General features: G+C 62.1%; 1 protein-coding gene across 1 annotated transcript in view; it reads right to left on the reverse strand.

The window, feature by feature from the left end:
* Positions 1-1,407: 1,407 nt before the first annotated feature.
* The window catches only part of PSD (pleckstrin and Sec7 domain containing), a 37,900-nt gene continuing 26,943 nt past the window's right edge, over positions 1,408-12,364 (reverse strand). The window contains exons 11-17 of the mRNA XM_075107585.1: positions 6,274-6,317; positions 4,858-5,036; positions 3,960-4,030; positions 3,216-3,373; positions 2,729-2,873; positions 1,910-2,053; positions 1,408-1,650 (exon numbers count right to left, since the gene is read on the reverse strand). Coding sequence (XP_074963686.1) covers positions 1,411-1,650; positions 1,910-2,053; positions 2,729-2,873; positions 3,216-3,373; positions 3,960-4,030; positions 4,858-5,036; positions 6,274-6,317 — 981 coding nt within the window. The 3' untranslated portion in view covers positions 1,408-1,410. The remainder of the gene's footprint in view (positions 1,651-1,909; positions 2,054-2,728; positions 2,874-3,215; positions 3,374-3,959; positions 4,031-4,857; positions 5,037-6,273; positions 6,318-12,364) is intronic.

A 12,364-nucleotide genomic window follows, 5' to 3' on the forward strand; every position in this document is an offset into this window, starting at 1 on the left:
GGCACCTCGCTCCAGACGAGCATCCTCCAGCCCACCCCAGCATGCTGGGGGCTGCCCCAGCTTGCCCCTTGCCTTGGAGAGGAGGGAGCGCGTGGCCACGGAAGGGGTTGTACTGCCGCTGCTGCAGCATAAGGCCCTCACAGCGCTGCAGCTAAGCCTCTGCCAGCAGGCGCCGAGGCCTCAGCCATGCTTTGGAGAAGCAGCATGGGAAGGAAAGCCAGCTCCAGGCTGTGCTGACCCCACAGAGCAGCAGGAAGCCCCAAGTCAACCCTGGTGCGGTGGTTCACCTTCCACTGCCAGGACCACTTACCCACTGCTATCCCACACAGCCCACGTGTGATGCTCATGCCTGGGCAGCACAAACGGGGCCAGTCCAGGCTGCCGGGGTGGGGGTATGGGGTGCGTCGTGAAGCACCAGCCCATCCACCCACCCATGCAGCCACGAGAGCAGCAATGGGTGCTGCCAGCCCAAAGGTGCCTCCCGGTGCCGGTGGCTACAGGGCCCTCGCGCTCTCGCTGTGTCTCGCTGGTTGCTGGTGCCAGAGCAGGGCTGGGGCACAGGCAGCAGCACACGCAGGAGCCCATGCTCAGCTTGGTCTCCCCCCTGAGTCTGTGTAAAAACCTTGTGTCCTGCCCCCACAGAGCGCAGTGCCTACAGGACATGGCTGGGTTTGTGGTTTTGTTTTTGTGGGTGGTGTGTGTTTTTTTTTGTTGCTTTTTTTTTTTTAAACAGTTCCCAAAAAAGCATCAAAAGTAGCCCCCAAAAAAACCCCCTCCCTGGTGGTCAGCTCGATCTGGTACTAAAAAGTGCAAAACTATCACAAAAACCGTTCAAAAGTTGTAAGAAAGCAGGGAGGGTGCAGAGGTGGCAGGGAGGAGGGCCGGTGCCATCGCCCTGGCTCCCCGGCCACCAGCCTGAGGAGAGTGGAGAGGGGACAGGCCAGGGCTGGCCCCCTCCTGTCTGCCCCCCATGGCACAATGGAGCTGGAGGAGAAGCAGCTGCTGGCTTTGTTTTGCTGTGGGTTTGTCTTTTTTCTTTATACCCACTGAAGACTTAAGCTCAGTGGGTGGGTTTCAGTTGTTCCCCCCCCCCAGGGCGGGGCGGGACTGGGTCCTGCAGCCAAGCACAGGACAAGGGGCAGGAACGAGTCTGATGGGGCGGATGGTGCGAGCAGCTCCCATGGGCAAGGACCAGGGACGGTCCTGCTCTGCCACCATCTCCGGCAGAGGGGCCACGGCCCTGCCTGGCTGGTGCTGGTGGCCGAGGAAGGGCTGTCACCCCCCACACCCACCCCCAGCTCGTGCCACAGATGAACGGACTCATGCAGGGCCTTGGCAGGACCATGGCCTCCATCCTGGCACCGGGGGGGCAGGAACGGAGCTGCAGCGCAGGCAGCTGATGCCCCTTGCTTACGACTTCTGGGGGTGGCTGGGGGGCTGGCGGCCGGTGCGCTCCACGACGTTGCGCTTCACCTTGGTGCCTGTGCCAGAGGGCTCCGCATTGAGCGAGGGGCTGGAGCGGGATTTTTTCAGGCCATCGTCCTCCCCCCCCGCTGTGTCAAAGAGGGTGGACTCGAACGCTGCCAGGTCCTCGGAGCCCGCCTTCAGCTTGGCCCGCAGCAGCATGGCATAAGTGCCATAGCGGGATTTCTGGGAGGGACACAGTGCAGCAGAGAAAGGGGTTGGCAAGGTAGGCACTGCCCCTCAGCCAGCGTCCGGGGTGGGGGGGGATGCTTGTGGTCCCTCCACCCCAGCCAGCATACCAGGGTGGGGGGTGCTCGTGGCCCCAGAGCACAGCAGTGGCACAGTGTAGTTCAGCTGGTGGGGACGGGGTGGTCCCATCACTCAGGATGGCCAAGCAGGCAGGGGCAGAGGGACTGGGGGGCGGTGTGTGTGTCTCCCAGCTCACCTCAAACTCCAGGTACTCTTCCTTCTGCTTCAGCTCCTCATACTCCTTGCCCTTCACCTTCTTCTCAGGCAGTGAGGAGCGATGCTCCAGCAGCTCTGCTGACATTGTCTTGAACTTGGTCTCGTGGCTTTTTACCTGCTCCTCCTGAGAAAGGGTAGCACCACGTCAGTGTCCCGCTCTGCCCTCTGCTCTGCCCCCCTGCAGTGTGAGCCAGCTGGGGCCGGAACAGGGTTTGGTTCCCCCCACCCCCCCGCCCAGGTCTGGCCAGGATCTCAGCTTCTGGTCTGGGGTTTGGTGGGCTTTTTTGTTTGGGGGTTGTTTTTGTTTGGTTTTTTGTTTTTCTTTTTCAAATGGCAGACAAAAGCACAGGCCCTTGGGAATCAATCTGCTCCTGCTTCATGGGGGGGCTGCCTGCAGTTTTGAAGCAGAAGAATTTAATCCCCTGTACAACTAGGCTGGTGGGTTTTTTTAATCCTTTCTACTCTATGAATAACTGTCCTGGCAAACATGAGCACCAGCTAATCCCCCTGGCCGGTCGCCTTTCAAGGTCCTGGCCCTGGCAGGACCCTGCAAGCCGTGGTATGGGACCACGGTCTCCCCCATAGTCTGACTCCACCTCCTGTCTCCCGTCCCTGCTGCCAGGAGCCAGGCCTTGCTGCCCACCCCCTGATCTCAGCACCTCCTTGCTCCGTGTCTCCCCAGCCACGCTCCCTCGGCCCTGTACCCCACTGGGAGGCAGCTGGACACATGGGGACAGTCCCTCCAGGAGACCCTGGGGGTCTGTCCCATGCTCCCGGCTGCCCCCACACCATGGCCCACCTGGGACAGCCTGGTGCAGGAGCTGGGTAGCAGCGGGCGGCTGAACTTCTTCTGGGAGCCGATGGCCGCGGGGAAAGGGGGTGCAGAGAACATGGCTGCCACCACATTGATGCGCGTGATCCACGAGTGCATCTGTTCAGGGTTCCTGGGGAGACAGGCCAAACCACAGATGGGCTCTGAGTGGCACTATCCATGTCACAGACAGAGGGAACTGCCCTGCAGATGAGATCTGGGCCCCCCAGGCCTGGCCCTGGCCAGCCACAGCACCTGGGGCTCTGCCTGCAGCGACTCAGGCCATTGCAAGCCCATCGGGGTGGGAAGAAGAGGAGCTGGGCAAAGCACAGCACTGGCTCTGGGTCCCTTTCCTTCCAGAAAGAGCCAGGACAGGAGAGCGCAATGTGGCCCTAAGTCCCATCGCACCCTCTGTCCCAGTCAGACCAGCCCATGCCCCAGTGTGGGCCCAGCCGGTGATCCTGGGGGGACTCACTGTGCTTGGAAGAGGAAGACCCTCCAGTCAGCTGTCCTGAGGTAGAAGACATTGGGTCGCTTGCTGTAGTCAGATGCTCGCGTGGCAAGCGAATGGTGGATGCTAATAGCGTTCTTCAGCTCCTCTTCCACCAGTGCTTTCCCTGGCTTATACTCCTCCTGTGAATCACAGGGTGTTTCAGAGCCAACTTAGGGATGCACCCCACCATGAATCAGCCGTACGAGGCCATGGGGACTGTAGGCGAGCGCTTGCAGCGGTGGGGCTTGGACATTCCCCTCCACCAGGCTGGTGCAGGCTCTGCCTCCAGCTTGTGCGATACCCATGGGGAGAGGCTGCACCACCCAGGTGCACGGGCTTGGCAACTGCACAGTGACTGTTCCCACTGCCCCGAGGCCGAGCAGCACTCGTGCCTGCAGGAGACTGGATTTGCAGCTCAAACCCCACCCAGGGCAAAGGCGCCAGTGCCTCCTCTCTGCCCAGCCAAGCCCTCGCACGCACGGCCCTTGGACGGCAGCCGCTTTCACTGCCCAGGCTGAGCCCGAGCACCCTGGGAACAGGGATGCCACCGGGTGCCCTAGCAACGGCTCAAGCAGGCGTAGTCCTGAGTCTGCTTAGGCCAGGCTTTGCAATGCCATGTGCTGGAGCCCTCCTCTCAATGCTGTGGGGACTGCCATGCCCTCCCCGCCTCGGCTGTGGACGATCCCTCTCCCTGGCGTGGACGCAGGCGGCCCTGCTGCTGCCTACCTTCTGCAGGTAGAGAATCATCCCCTTCAGGATAGCATGGAAGGGCTTCCAGCCGCGCTTCCCTCGGGGCGCTGCCAGGGAGAAGAGAGCAGCCAAGACATCAGCCTCAGCGCTGAGCTGGGGAAAGGCGCACCCCCCCACCCCCACCCTCCTCCAGCCAGCCCTGCCACGGCGCACGTCACCCACCTTGGGGACGGGCGGCACGCCAGGACCGTTCCCATGCACCTGAGCCTGTGCCGGCCGCGTGGCTGGCAGATGGTGCTGCTGGCGGGGGGGCTGCCTGCTGCCTCCAGGGGCCGGCGCCGCCGTGCTCCCACCCTCGCCGCCCGCGCTCGGCTTCACCACTGCCTCCCCGCTCGGGGACGGGGACGAGGCGGCGCTGCCCGCCAGGTAATGCTGGCTTTGGAGGGCAGCTGCATCTAATCAGATCAAGGCATTAGATGGCCAGAGGATTAGAGGGGATTTCATGGTGGAAACGGTGAACATGTATGGCAGCGCCCAACCAGCAGCAACCCGCTCGCTGTGTGGTGGTTGTTGCACCACAGGACACCTTTCTTTGTTCCTGCCATCCTGTGGCAAGGGTGCATCCCCCAGGGAGCCCACCCCAATTCCCTGCCTGCCCTCTTCCCAGCGTCATGGGCAAGGGCTGCACTGCCTGCCGCCATCTCAGCCTCTGCTCAGTCCTGATGGTGGGGGCAGGCGGGCTGGGAAAGGCTTTCAAGCTCCCCAGCCTGGGGGCCGGATTATGCCTGGCAGAGCTGGACAGAGAGGGCACAGGGGGCTGATGCTACAGTCTGATGTCATGTAGCACCTCCTCTCCCACTCCCTGTTAGGGTTTCTGGAGCTTGCCAGTGCCCCCTCGCCCAGAGTCCCTCCCATGGGCTCCCAAGGCACCTACTTTTCTTGCAGTCAGGATCAGCGTGGATCTTGCGCACTAACAGTCCATGCTTGTAGGTAGTGATGCTGGAGTCCTGGGAGAAGTCCAGAAAGGGGTTACTGCAGCTGCTGATGCGCTTGATGGACTTAGGGTTGGGGTCTGCCAGCTCTGAGAGGGACTTTCTCAGCTCCTCCTCATCTCTGCCAGGCACAGATTTGGATGGGGAAAGGGTTTGTTACCTTGCTGAGGAAAGCAAACACCAAGCTGGTGCTACTTTTAGCCCTGGCTTCTCAAAGGGAGGCCAGGAAAGGCAGACCAGGCTGCACAGTCTCCCATCACCACTGGAGAGCATCCCAAACCCAGTCATGCCTCTACACCCCTGCTCCTCTAGGCTGGCAGCTGAGGTGCCACCTGGCCCCTTGAAAGACAAGGCATGGGGGTGTCTGCTACTGGCTCAGGGTGGGGGACCCTGCCTGCCCCGGGGAGCAAGGAGCAGTTTTGGACAGGGCTGGGGCTGGTAATGGCCAAGCTGACAAGACAGGGGCTGTGGAGGAGCAGTGCCCTGGGGCTTGGCACCACCACAGTCCCCCTCGCCTGTGGTGTACAGGCTCGCAAGCAGGAGCTGGCAGGGGGAAAGGTCTAGAGGGAAACCCCCTCAAAGAGAGACCCAGGCTGTGGTCCCCACTCCTTCAGGGCAACAGCCAGGCTATGGGGCTCAAGGCCATCAGCAAAGGGGTGCAGGCAACCCATGGAGGGGAGGTCTTGGGCAGCACTGGGGCTCTGGGTCACGGCCCATCGCACTGCGGGCAGGCTGCATCAGTGCCGCTCCCACCCCGCCCAGCAGGAAGATGTGGGAGCCCAGAGCTGCTGCCTCCCCCCTCCCTCAGACCTGCTCACTGCTAATTAAACCCCTCAGCATCTGCCGGCGTCTCCATGGCAGCAGCCTGAGTGCATTGGCTCAGCGCTGGCGGTACCGCCGGGCTGATTAATCCCCGCAGCGCGGGTGCTGCCGCTCCTGCTGCTGGAGATGGCAGCTGTGGGCGAGGGTGCAGGCACCCTGCAGGGCCCCGGCACAGCCACAGCACCCCTAGAGCCTGCCCGCTCCCACCACAGGCATGGCTGCCAAGGCACGAAGCAACACCGAAGCGGCGGGGAGCTGGCCTCGGGCAGCCTTCCCCGGCGTGCCGGGGAAGGGGTCCTCGTCAGAGTGCTGAGGGCAGCCAGGGGTGTGCTGCCACCACAGCAATCCAGGCACCCCCATCCCATCCCATTCCACATCCTCACAGCCATGCAGCATCGCAGCTGATGGGGTCTCTAGGGCAGGGCGATGCTCTGGCAGGGAGGGCAGCAGAGGCAAGGAAGGCCCCCAGTGCCAGCAGGATGGCCCCACTGCCCACCCAGCACCGGGCGGCAGCATCCCCTAGGAGGCATACTCACATGGCCCACTGTAGCTTCTCATTCTTGATGGAGCCGTACAGTGCCTGCAGAGAGACGAGCAGGGGATCAGCAGGGGAGTGGTGCCAGGTCAGGGGAGCTGCTCTGGGGCAGAGGGGGCACACCGGGCCAGCTCAGGGGCACTGGAGGTTAAGGTAGCACCATGGCCTGGCCTGGCCAGCTGACTGGCCTTGTTTCACAGCTACAGGTACCTTCTCCTGGGTACCACAGGACCTGCAAACCCATGCATACCCAGGGCACAGTGCTGGGGCACGGCCCTGGCTGTCTTCCCTCTCCCCTCCCTTTCTGCCTGCCCACGACTGGCTCAGCGTTAGCATTACGACAGTGAAGCGCACCAAACATTTCCAGTCCCTCAGGAGATCCACTTCTCCCCGCTGCAAGGTGTCCCAGGCTGGATGAAGGGATGGCCTTCGGGAGGCCCAGGCCCCAGGAGAGCAAGACTTCTGGCTGGACTTAGATGGTGCATGCCTGCACCCTGCTCAGCAGGACTTCAGCATGCCCCAGCGCCTCCAGCAGCTCCATGCCACAACACACCACAGCCAGCAACCTCCCTGCCATCGACTGCCCGTCCTGGGCTGGCAGAGGCAGGCTCATGGCAGCACCCAGTGCCCCACAGCCATGCGATGCTCCCGTGGGATGCTGCCCAGGAGCACACTTAAATTTCAGGAGAGACTTCAGCAAGACACCGGCCCTGGACTTGCAGAGACACCAGCACACTGTCATTCGTGAGGACCTCAAAGGACCTTGTGGCTGGTCGAGGCAGGATGGGTCTGCTGCTGGGCTGCTGCTGCTTGGGGTGGCTGTGGCCTGTCCCTATGCCCTCCCCAGCACCCGCTGAGCACCCTGCCCTCCCTGCAAGCCCAAACACCACCAAGCTGAGCAAGGCAGGACCCGCTCCTTGCAGCTCAGCACAGGAACAAGCCTGCAGGAAGGTGCTCCAGGGCCCTGCTCCCAGGTGTTTGTCTGGCCTGAGCTGGGTGCAAGCCAGAAGCGCTCGGCACAGGTCTGCAGCCAAGGAGGCTCCAGAGAGGGCTTCAACACAGGGCTCACAGAGGGCTTCAGAGCAAGATCTGGAAGGCATCATCCTTGGAGGAAAATAACCAAGTCTCACACAGGCTGCTTAGGCAGCTGTCAACATCCATCACCGGGCCAGAGACTGCTGCTGAGAGAACTTGCTGGTGGCTGAAAAAGTACAACTGGAGGCGTGCAGGGGCCCGGGAAAGCTGGCCAGCACACAGGCCCCAGTGGTGCCTGGGGAAGGGACATCCATCACTTCCCCGAGAGGCACAGCAGCCAGGACGGAGTGGGGACCCAGCTCCTCCTGCACTTCCCTGTCAGGGAGACGCTGGTGCAGCATCAGCTTGTTTCTCGGAGGATGAAAGGGATCACCCCAATCTGCAGGCAGGAAGCTGGGTTCACTTGTCTCTTGGGAAGACAGGAGGCTCACGGAGGGGGTAAGGCCTCAGTGCCCAAGAAGATATGAGACCCCAGCCCCACTTGTGCAGCCCTGGCACTGAAGGGACAGGATGCTGAGGTGTGAGCAGGGGGTACCTGCCGGAGGGCTGGCAGCGATGTGGCCAGAGGAGCATGGGTTGCAAAGAAACCTAAAGAAGAGCCTGGGAAAAAAACCAACCCGAATTCCTGCAGAGCATAACCTGGGAGCAGAGCAGGGGGAGAAGCAGGCATCTCAGAGCAATGTGAATGATAAGGAATTGCCACGGAAAACAGAAGGGAAGGGATCTTGCTCACTGCCAGGGATACAGCATAGAGATGCTGAGAACCAACAGACACATAAAGGAGACTGGAAAACTGGCACAGAGAAGTGGGGACTGAAAACTGCAGAAAAGCTCCTTGGAAAGAGCAGGTAGGACAGGACGCGTGGCTTGGCTTCCACCCGGCTCAGTGACAGTACAGAGAGGGGCAGGTTCTGCACCCCAAGGAAGGGAGACATGAGCCAACTGAGCGGAGATTTTGGAGGACAGAGTGAGGTGCTGCACTGCAGGGGGCCACAGCCCCCAGGCCCCCAGCCCCACACGGCTTGCGGGAGGATTGCTGCTAAATGCTGAGTGAACGAGCTGATGTCAGAAGATGCTTGGGGAGTAATTCCGGCTGGCACAGTGCTGGAGAACAGCCCAGCAGAGCACCACGCTACAAAAACCTGGGTTCTGGGACTGTCAGAACACACTTCAAAGGCTGAACTGCCTTGTGGCTTCAAAGGGCTCCAGTCACCCTGCTACAAGCCCCAACAGCATCCCACAAGCCTGCCGTGGGCAGGAGCTGCCAAGTACCCCCACCTCAGAGACGGGGAGCAGGGGGATGGTGGAAGGCAAACAGGAGGGCTGGGGGGATTAAGAGGGCAATGCAAATCTTTATGTCTGCACTTAAATCCTGCCAAGACTCTGCTTGGCTAAACGCTACCCCCAGCTGACACCAACCTTGGGAACAAAGCTGGTGGACTCAGCCTAAGTCCTAGCTGAGACGATGCACTCCAGCCACAAAGCCCATCCTGCGTTTCTGGTCCGGTGGCAGCCCCATGGTAGTCCCACCACCCACCAGTCCACTAAGCTCCAGGCTCTTTGGTGCATAAGACTGTTTCTGCTGGGGAAGCACAGGTGGTGCAGGCTCCTGAAGCCTAACTCACAACCACATCAGCAGAGACCAGAGACGCCGGTTTCATCGCTCAGCGGGTCCCTCTCGCCAGGCTGTCTTTGTTCTGTGGATTCATTCCCCCTAGGCCGAAAGAACGGCACCTCTTGGCAGATCCGAACTTGCAAGCACTGCCCAAAAGCAAGCGGGGCGCTGGCCCCATGCCACCGCAGCCAGCCCCAAGTGTGGTTGGGGTTTTTTTTGTCATCGCTGGGTTATGAGCTCACTGCTGCAGCACGCAGGGCTGGCCAGCTCTGCCCTAGACATGCACAATGCCAAACAGACCTAGGAATATACTGTCCCAGGGGATTTCTAACTGAACCAACGTCTTTCTTTGGTGCCCTCCCTCCCAAAAAGAGGCTGAGAGGACGTCCCCAATTCCTGCTCCAGCTGCACTGGGCAAGAAGCTGGTGACTTCGATGCTCCAGCCCAGCCTTAGCACCAGCCCTGCTGGGGATGGTCCTACACAAGCAGGGTAGGAAGAAGACATCTCCCTTCAGCTCCCCAGCTAAGAGCAGACCAGAGGGGAGATCCAGTGCTCATCTGGGGAGCTGGGCAGCAAGCTGGCCTGGACACAGCTTTGGCACAGACTGGACTGTACTAAGGGCTGTAGCCCAGCACTCAAGTAACAGAGGAGGGTTAAGGCAGGAATCTGGGCATCCAGCAGAGGGTTTTAACCCTTTCTGGGGTGCCTCTTTTACGGATCATAACTCTTACGGACACATCCCCTTTCCAGTCTGCTGGTTCCTGTGCTAAGCAACATAGAGCTCAGCTCTCAGCACTGCAAGAAGTGCAGGTCAGGGCTCCCCTTCCTCCAGTCAGCCCTGTGACCAGCTACGGCTTGTATGACATTCTGCAAGACAGACTTTACAGCCACCAAGCACCCTCCCTGCAGTCATTCTCCCTCTCTCTGTGCCTGGCAGCATTTCAATACAAGAGCTCAATTGCTGGCTTTTCCCAACTTTTCCTTCGCAAAATATCTTTCCCTACACCCAACCACAAAGTGTGGATACAAAGAGCACTGTCAGATCAGGGACATATATCAGTGGGAACCGTACCTGTGTTGGGTCCCTTATTCACCTCCACGTCCCCCCCCTCCACCCGCCGCTGCCTGCCCAGCACGCACAACCCATGCACAAGAACAACTCATCAGCTGGCACGCATACCCCGTGTCCCCCACTCCCCTCCCTGCAGAGGGGCTCCTACACACACAGAGCAGAGTGACTTGGGGACAGACTTTTTCCCCGTTGGGTGGGCTGCCACAGGGACAGTGTCCTGTGCGTCACCTTTTGCCCTGCTGCAGGCAGCAATAGCAGGCAGCGGAGGACAGCTACCCATCCCTGCCCCACGCTTTTGACTCAGCAACATCAAAAGCTGCACCAACATCTTTTAAAACATTCCTTGCCCAGCCTGCCACCCACCCCCCAGATGGCAGACCCCTCTATCCCTCCCAGCGCAGCCCCACAGTGCGGGAAGCAGCGCTCAAGCATCTCCCTTCCAACTGCATGCTTCTATCCGAGTGCGTCACATATTAATGCTGCCCCTAGACCGTACTGCACTATGACGGCATCGCCGCCTGTCACAGCCCTGATAGCCCCACGGGGCTGGTTTTGACCACAGAGGCAGCCCAGGCGCCTCTGGGGTACCCTCGCCTGCTGTGCCCCAGCCTGCCTGCAGCACAGGGGTGGGTGAGGACTCTTCTCTCACTGCTACGCCAAAGGCAGGCACCCAACCGAGGTATGATGCGCTCAGAGACAGCCTGTTAGCTTCTCCCCACCTAGGATCGATGCACACCAGCGTAACACCTCCAAAACGCATGCCAGCTCGCAGCGAGCAAGCCCTTGGCAGCAAAAAGCCCTTTTCTCTCCAGGCAGCCACTCCTTCCTCCCCAGCTCCGCTCCGCTGGGGGCCGCGGCTGCGGAGCTGCCCCTCCGCGGTGCCTTGCGGGTCTCCCCGCCACCCCAGCCCGGTGCCCGTCTGCCCGGGCCGGGCTGGCACGGCTCGGCGCAGCCCTTGGCGGAGAGCCCGCAGAGCTCGTCACTTCAGCTAAGCCGGAGGGCTGGTCCCAGCGGTACGGCTCTGTCCTGGATTCTTCTCGCAGCTATGTTTTCGAGCAAGCGTTGCTGTCAAGCCATCGTAAGCGGCGCAATGTCACCCGGGTCCCGCCGCGCTCGGGGTGGGATGGCGGTGGGTGGCGGGGTTGGAGACGGGGACCCCCGGGCGGAGGGGGCGGGTGGGGACCCATGTCCCTAGGCGGGAGCTGGGGCTGGCCGCTCGCTACACCCATGCCAGGGCTGGGGCACTCGCAGCGGGCGGGCCGGCGGCTGTCCGAGCGTGTGGCCGTCCGTCCGTCCGTCCGCGTCCCCGCCGGAGAGCAGGGCGCTGCGCATCCCCCCGCCCTCCCCCGAGCCCGCCGCTTACCGGCTTCTTCTTGCGGCGGCTCTGGAGGCGACTGACTACCAGGTCGGTGTAGAGCACCGGCTTGAGGGTGCGGGAGCGCTGGGGCCAGCCGTAGCAGAAGGTCTCCACGCCGCGGTAGTTGCGCCCGTAGCGCACCGAGCACATGGAGCGGGACCGCATGCGCCCCGCGCTGCTGTTGATGCTGTTGACGCCGATCATCCTGGGGGGAGGGGTGGGGGCGGGGGGCGGCGGGGTCCCGGCGGCCCTGCCTGCCCCTGCCCGCCGCGGCCCGCTCCGCCGCCGCCGCCGCCTGTTGAAGCCGGGCCGGGCCGGGCAGGGCTCGGCGGCGGCTGCCCGAGGGAGGCGGGGCCCCGCCCCGCCCGCCGCAGCCAATGGCGACCCGCGGCGCCGGGCCGGGCCGGGCCGAGTAGCGGGACATCGCCCCCGGTGCTGCCCCCGGTGCACCAGCGGGCCCTCCCTGGCGCCTCTCCGCCCCACAGGGGAGGGCAGAAGCAGGTGGCTGGACGCTCATGGGGCTGGGGGGGCAGCGGTGGGGTGGGGACGCCTCACCCCATTCTCCCGGGCCTCCATCGGGCAGGCGGCACCTCCGCAGCTGGGCAGGCTTCAGGGCTGCTGCTGCAGCCCAGCCTGCACCAGGGACCTCCAAAGGGCTGAGCTGGCAGGGGATCTCAGACCTTCCACTTTTCAGTGCCCGCCCCACACTTAACCTTCCTGCCCGTTCCTTTGAGGTCAGGCCTGAAAAATCAGTAGCTAGAGCCACCCAGCTGGTTACGGGCAGGATGTAGATGCTCCAGAGAGCTGTTCCCGTGAAGCAGCAAAGGGCTGGGCATCCTTGCAGAAGGCATGAGGATCGATGTGTAATTTAGTTAGGCTTGACCGAGTAGGTGATGCGGCTAGCAGGGAAGGGGAAATTTTCCACTCTGTCCTGACTGATTGGCCTAGTGATTGCTGGGCAAAACAGGTGAGGAGAGCACAAGGATGCCCAGGCCATCAGACATACTGGGCT

The sequence above is a fragment of the Phalacrocorax aristotelis genome, chromosome 12 (genome assembly GCF_949628215.1).
Source record: "Phalacrocorax aristotelis chromosome 12, bGulAri2.1, whole genome shotgun sequence".
Classification (NCBI taxonomy): Eukaryota; Metazoa; Chordata; class Aves; order Suliformes; family Phalacrocoracidae; genus Phalacrocorax; species Phalacrocorax aristotelis.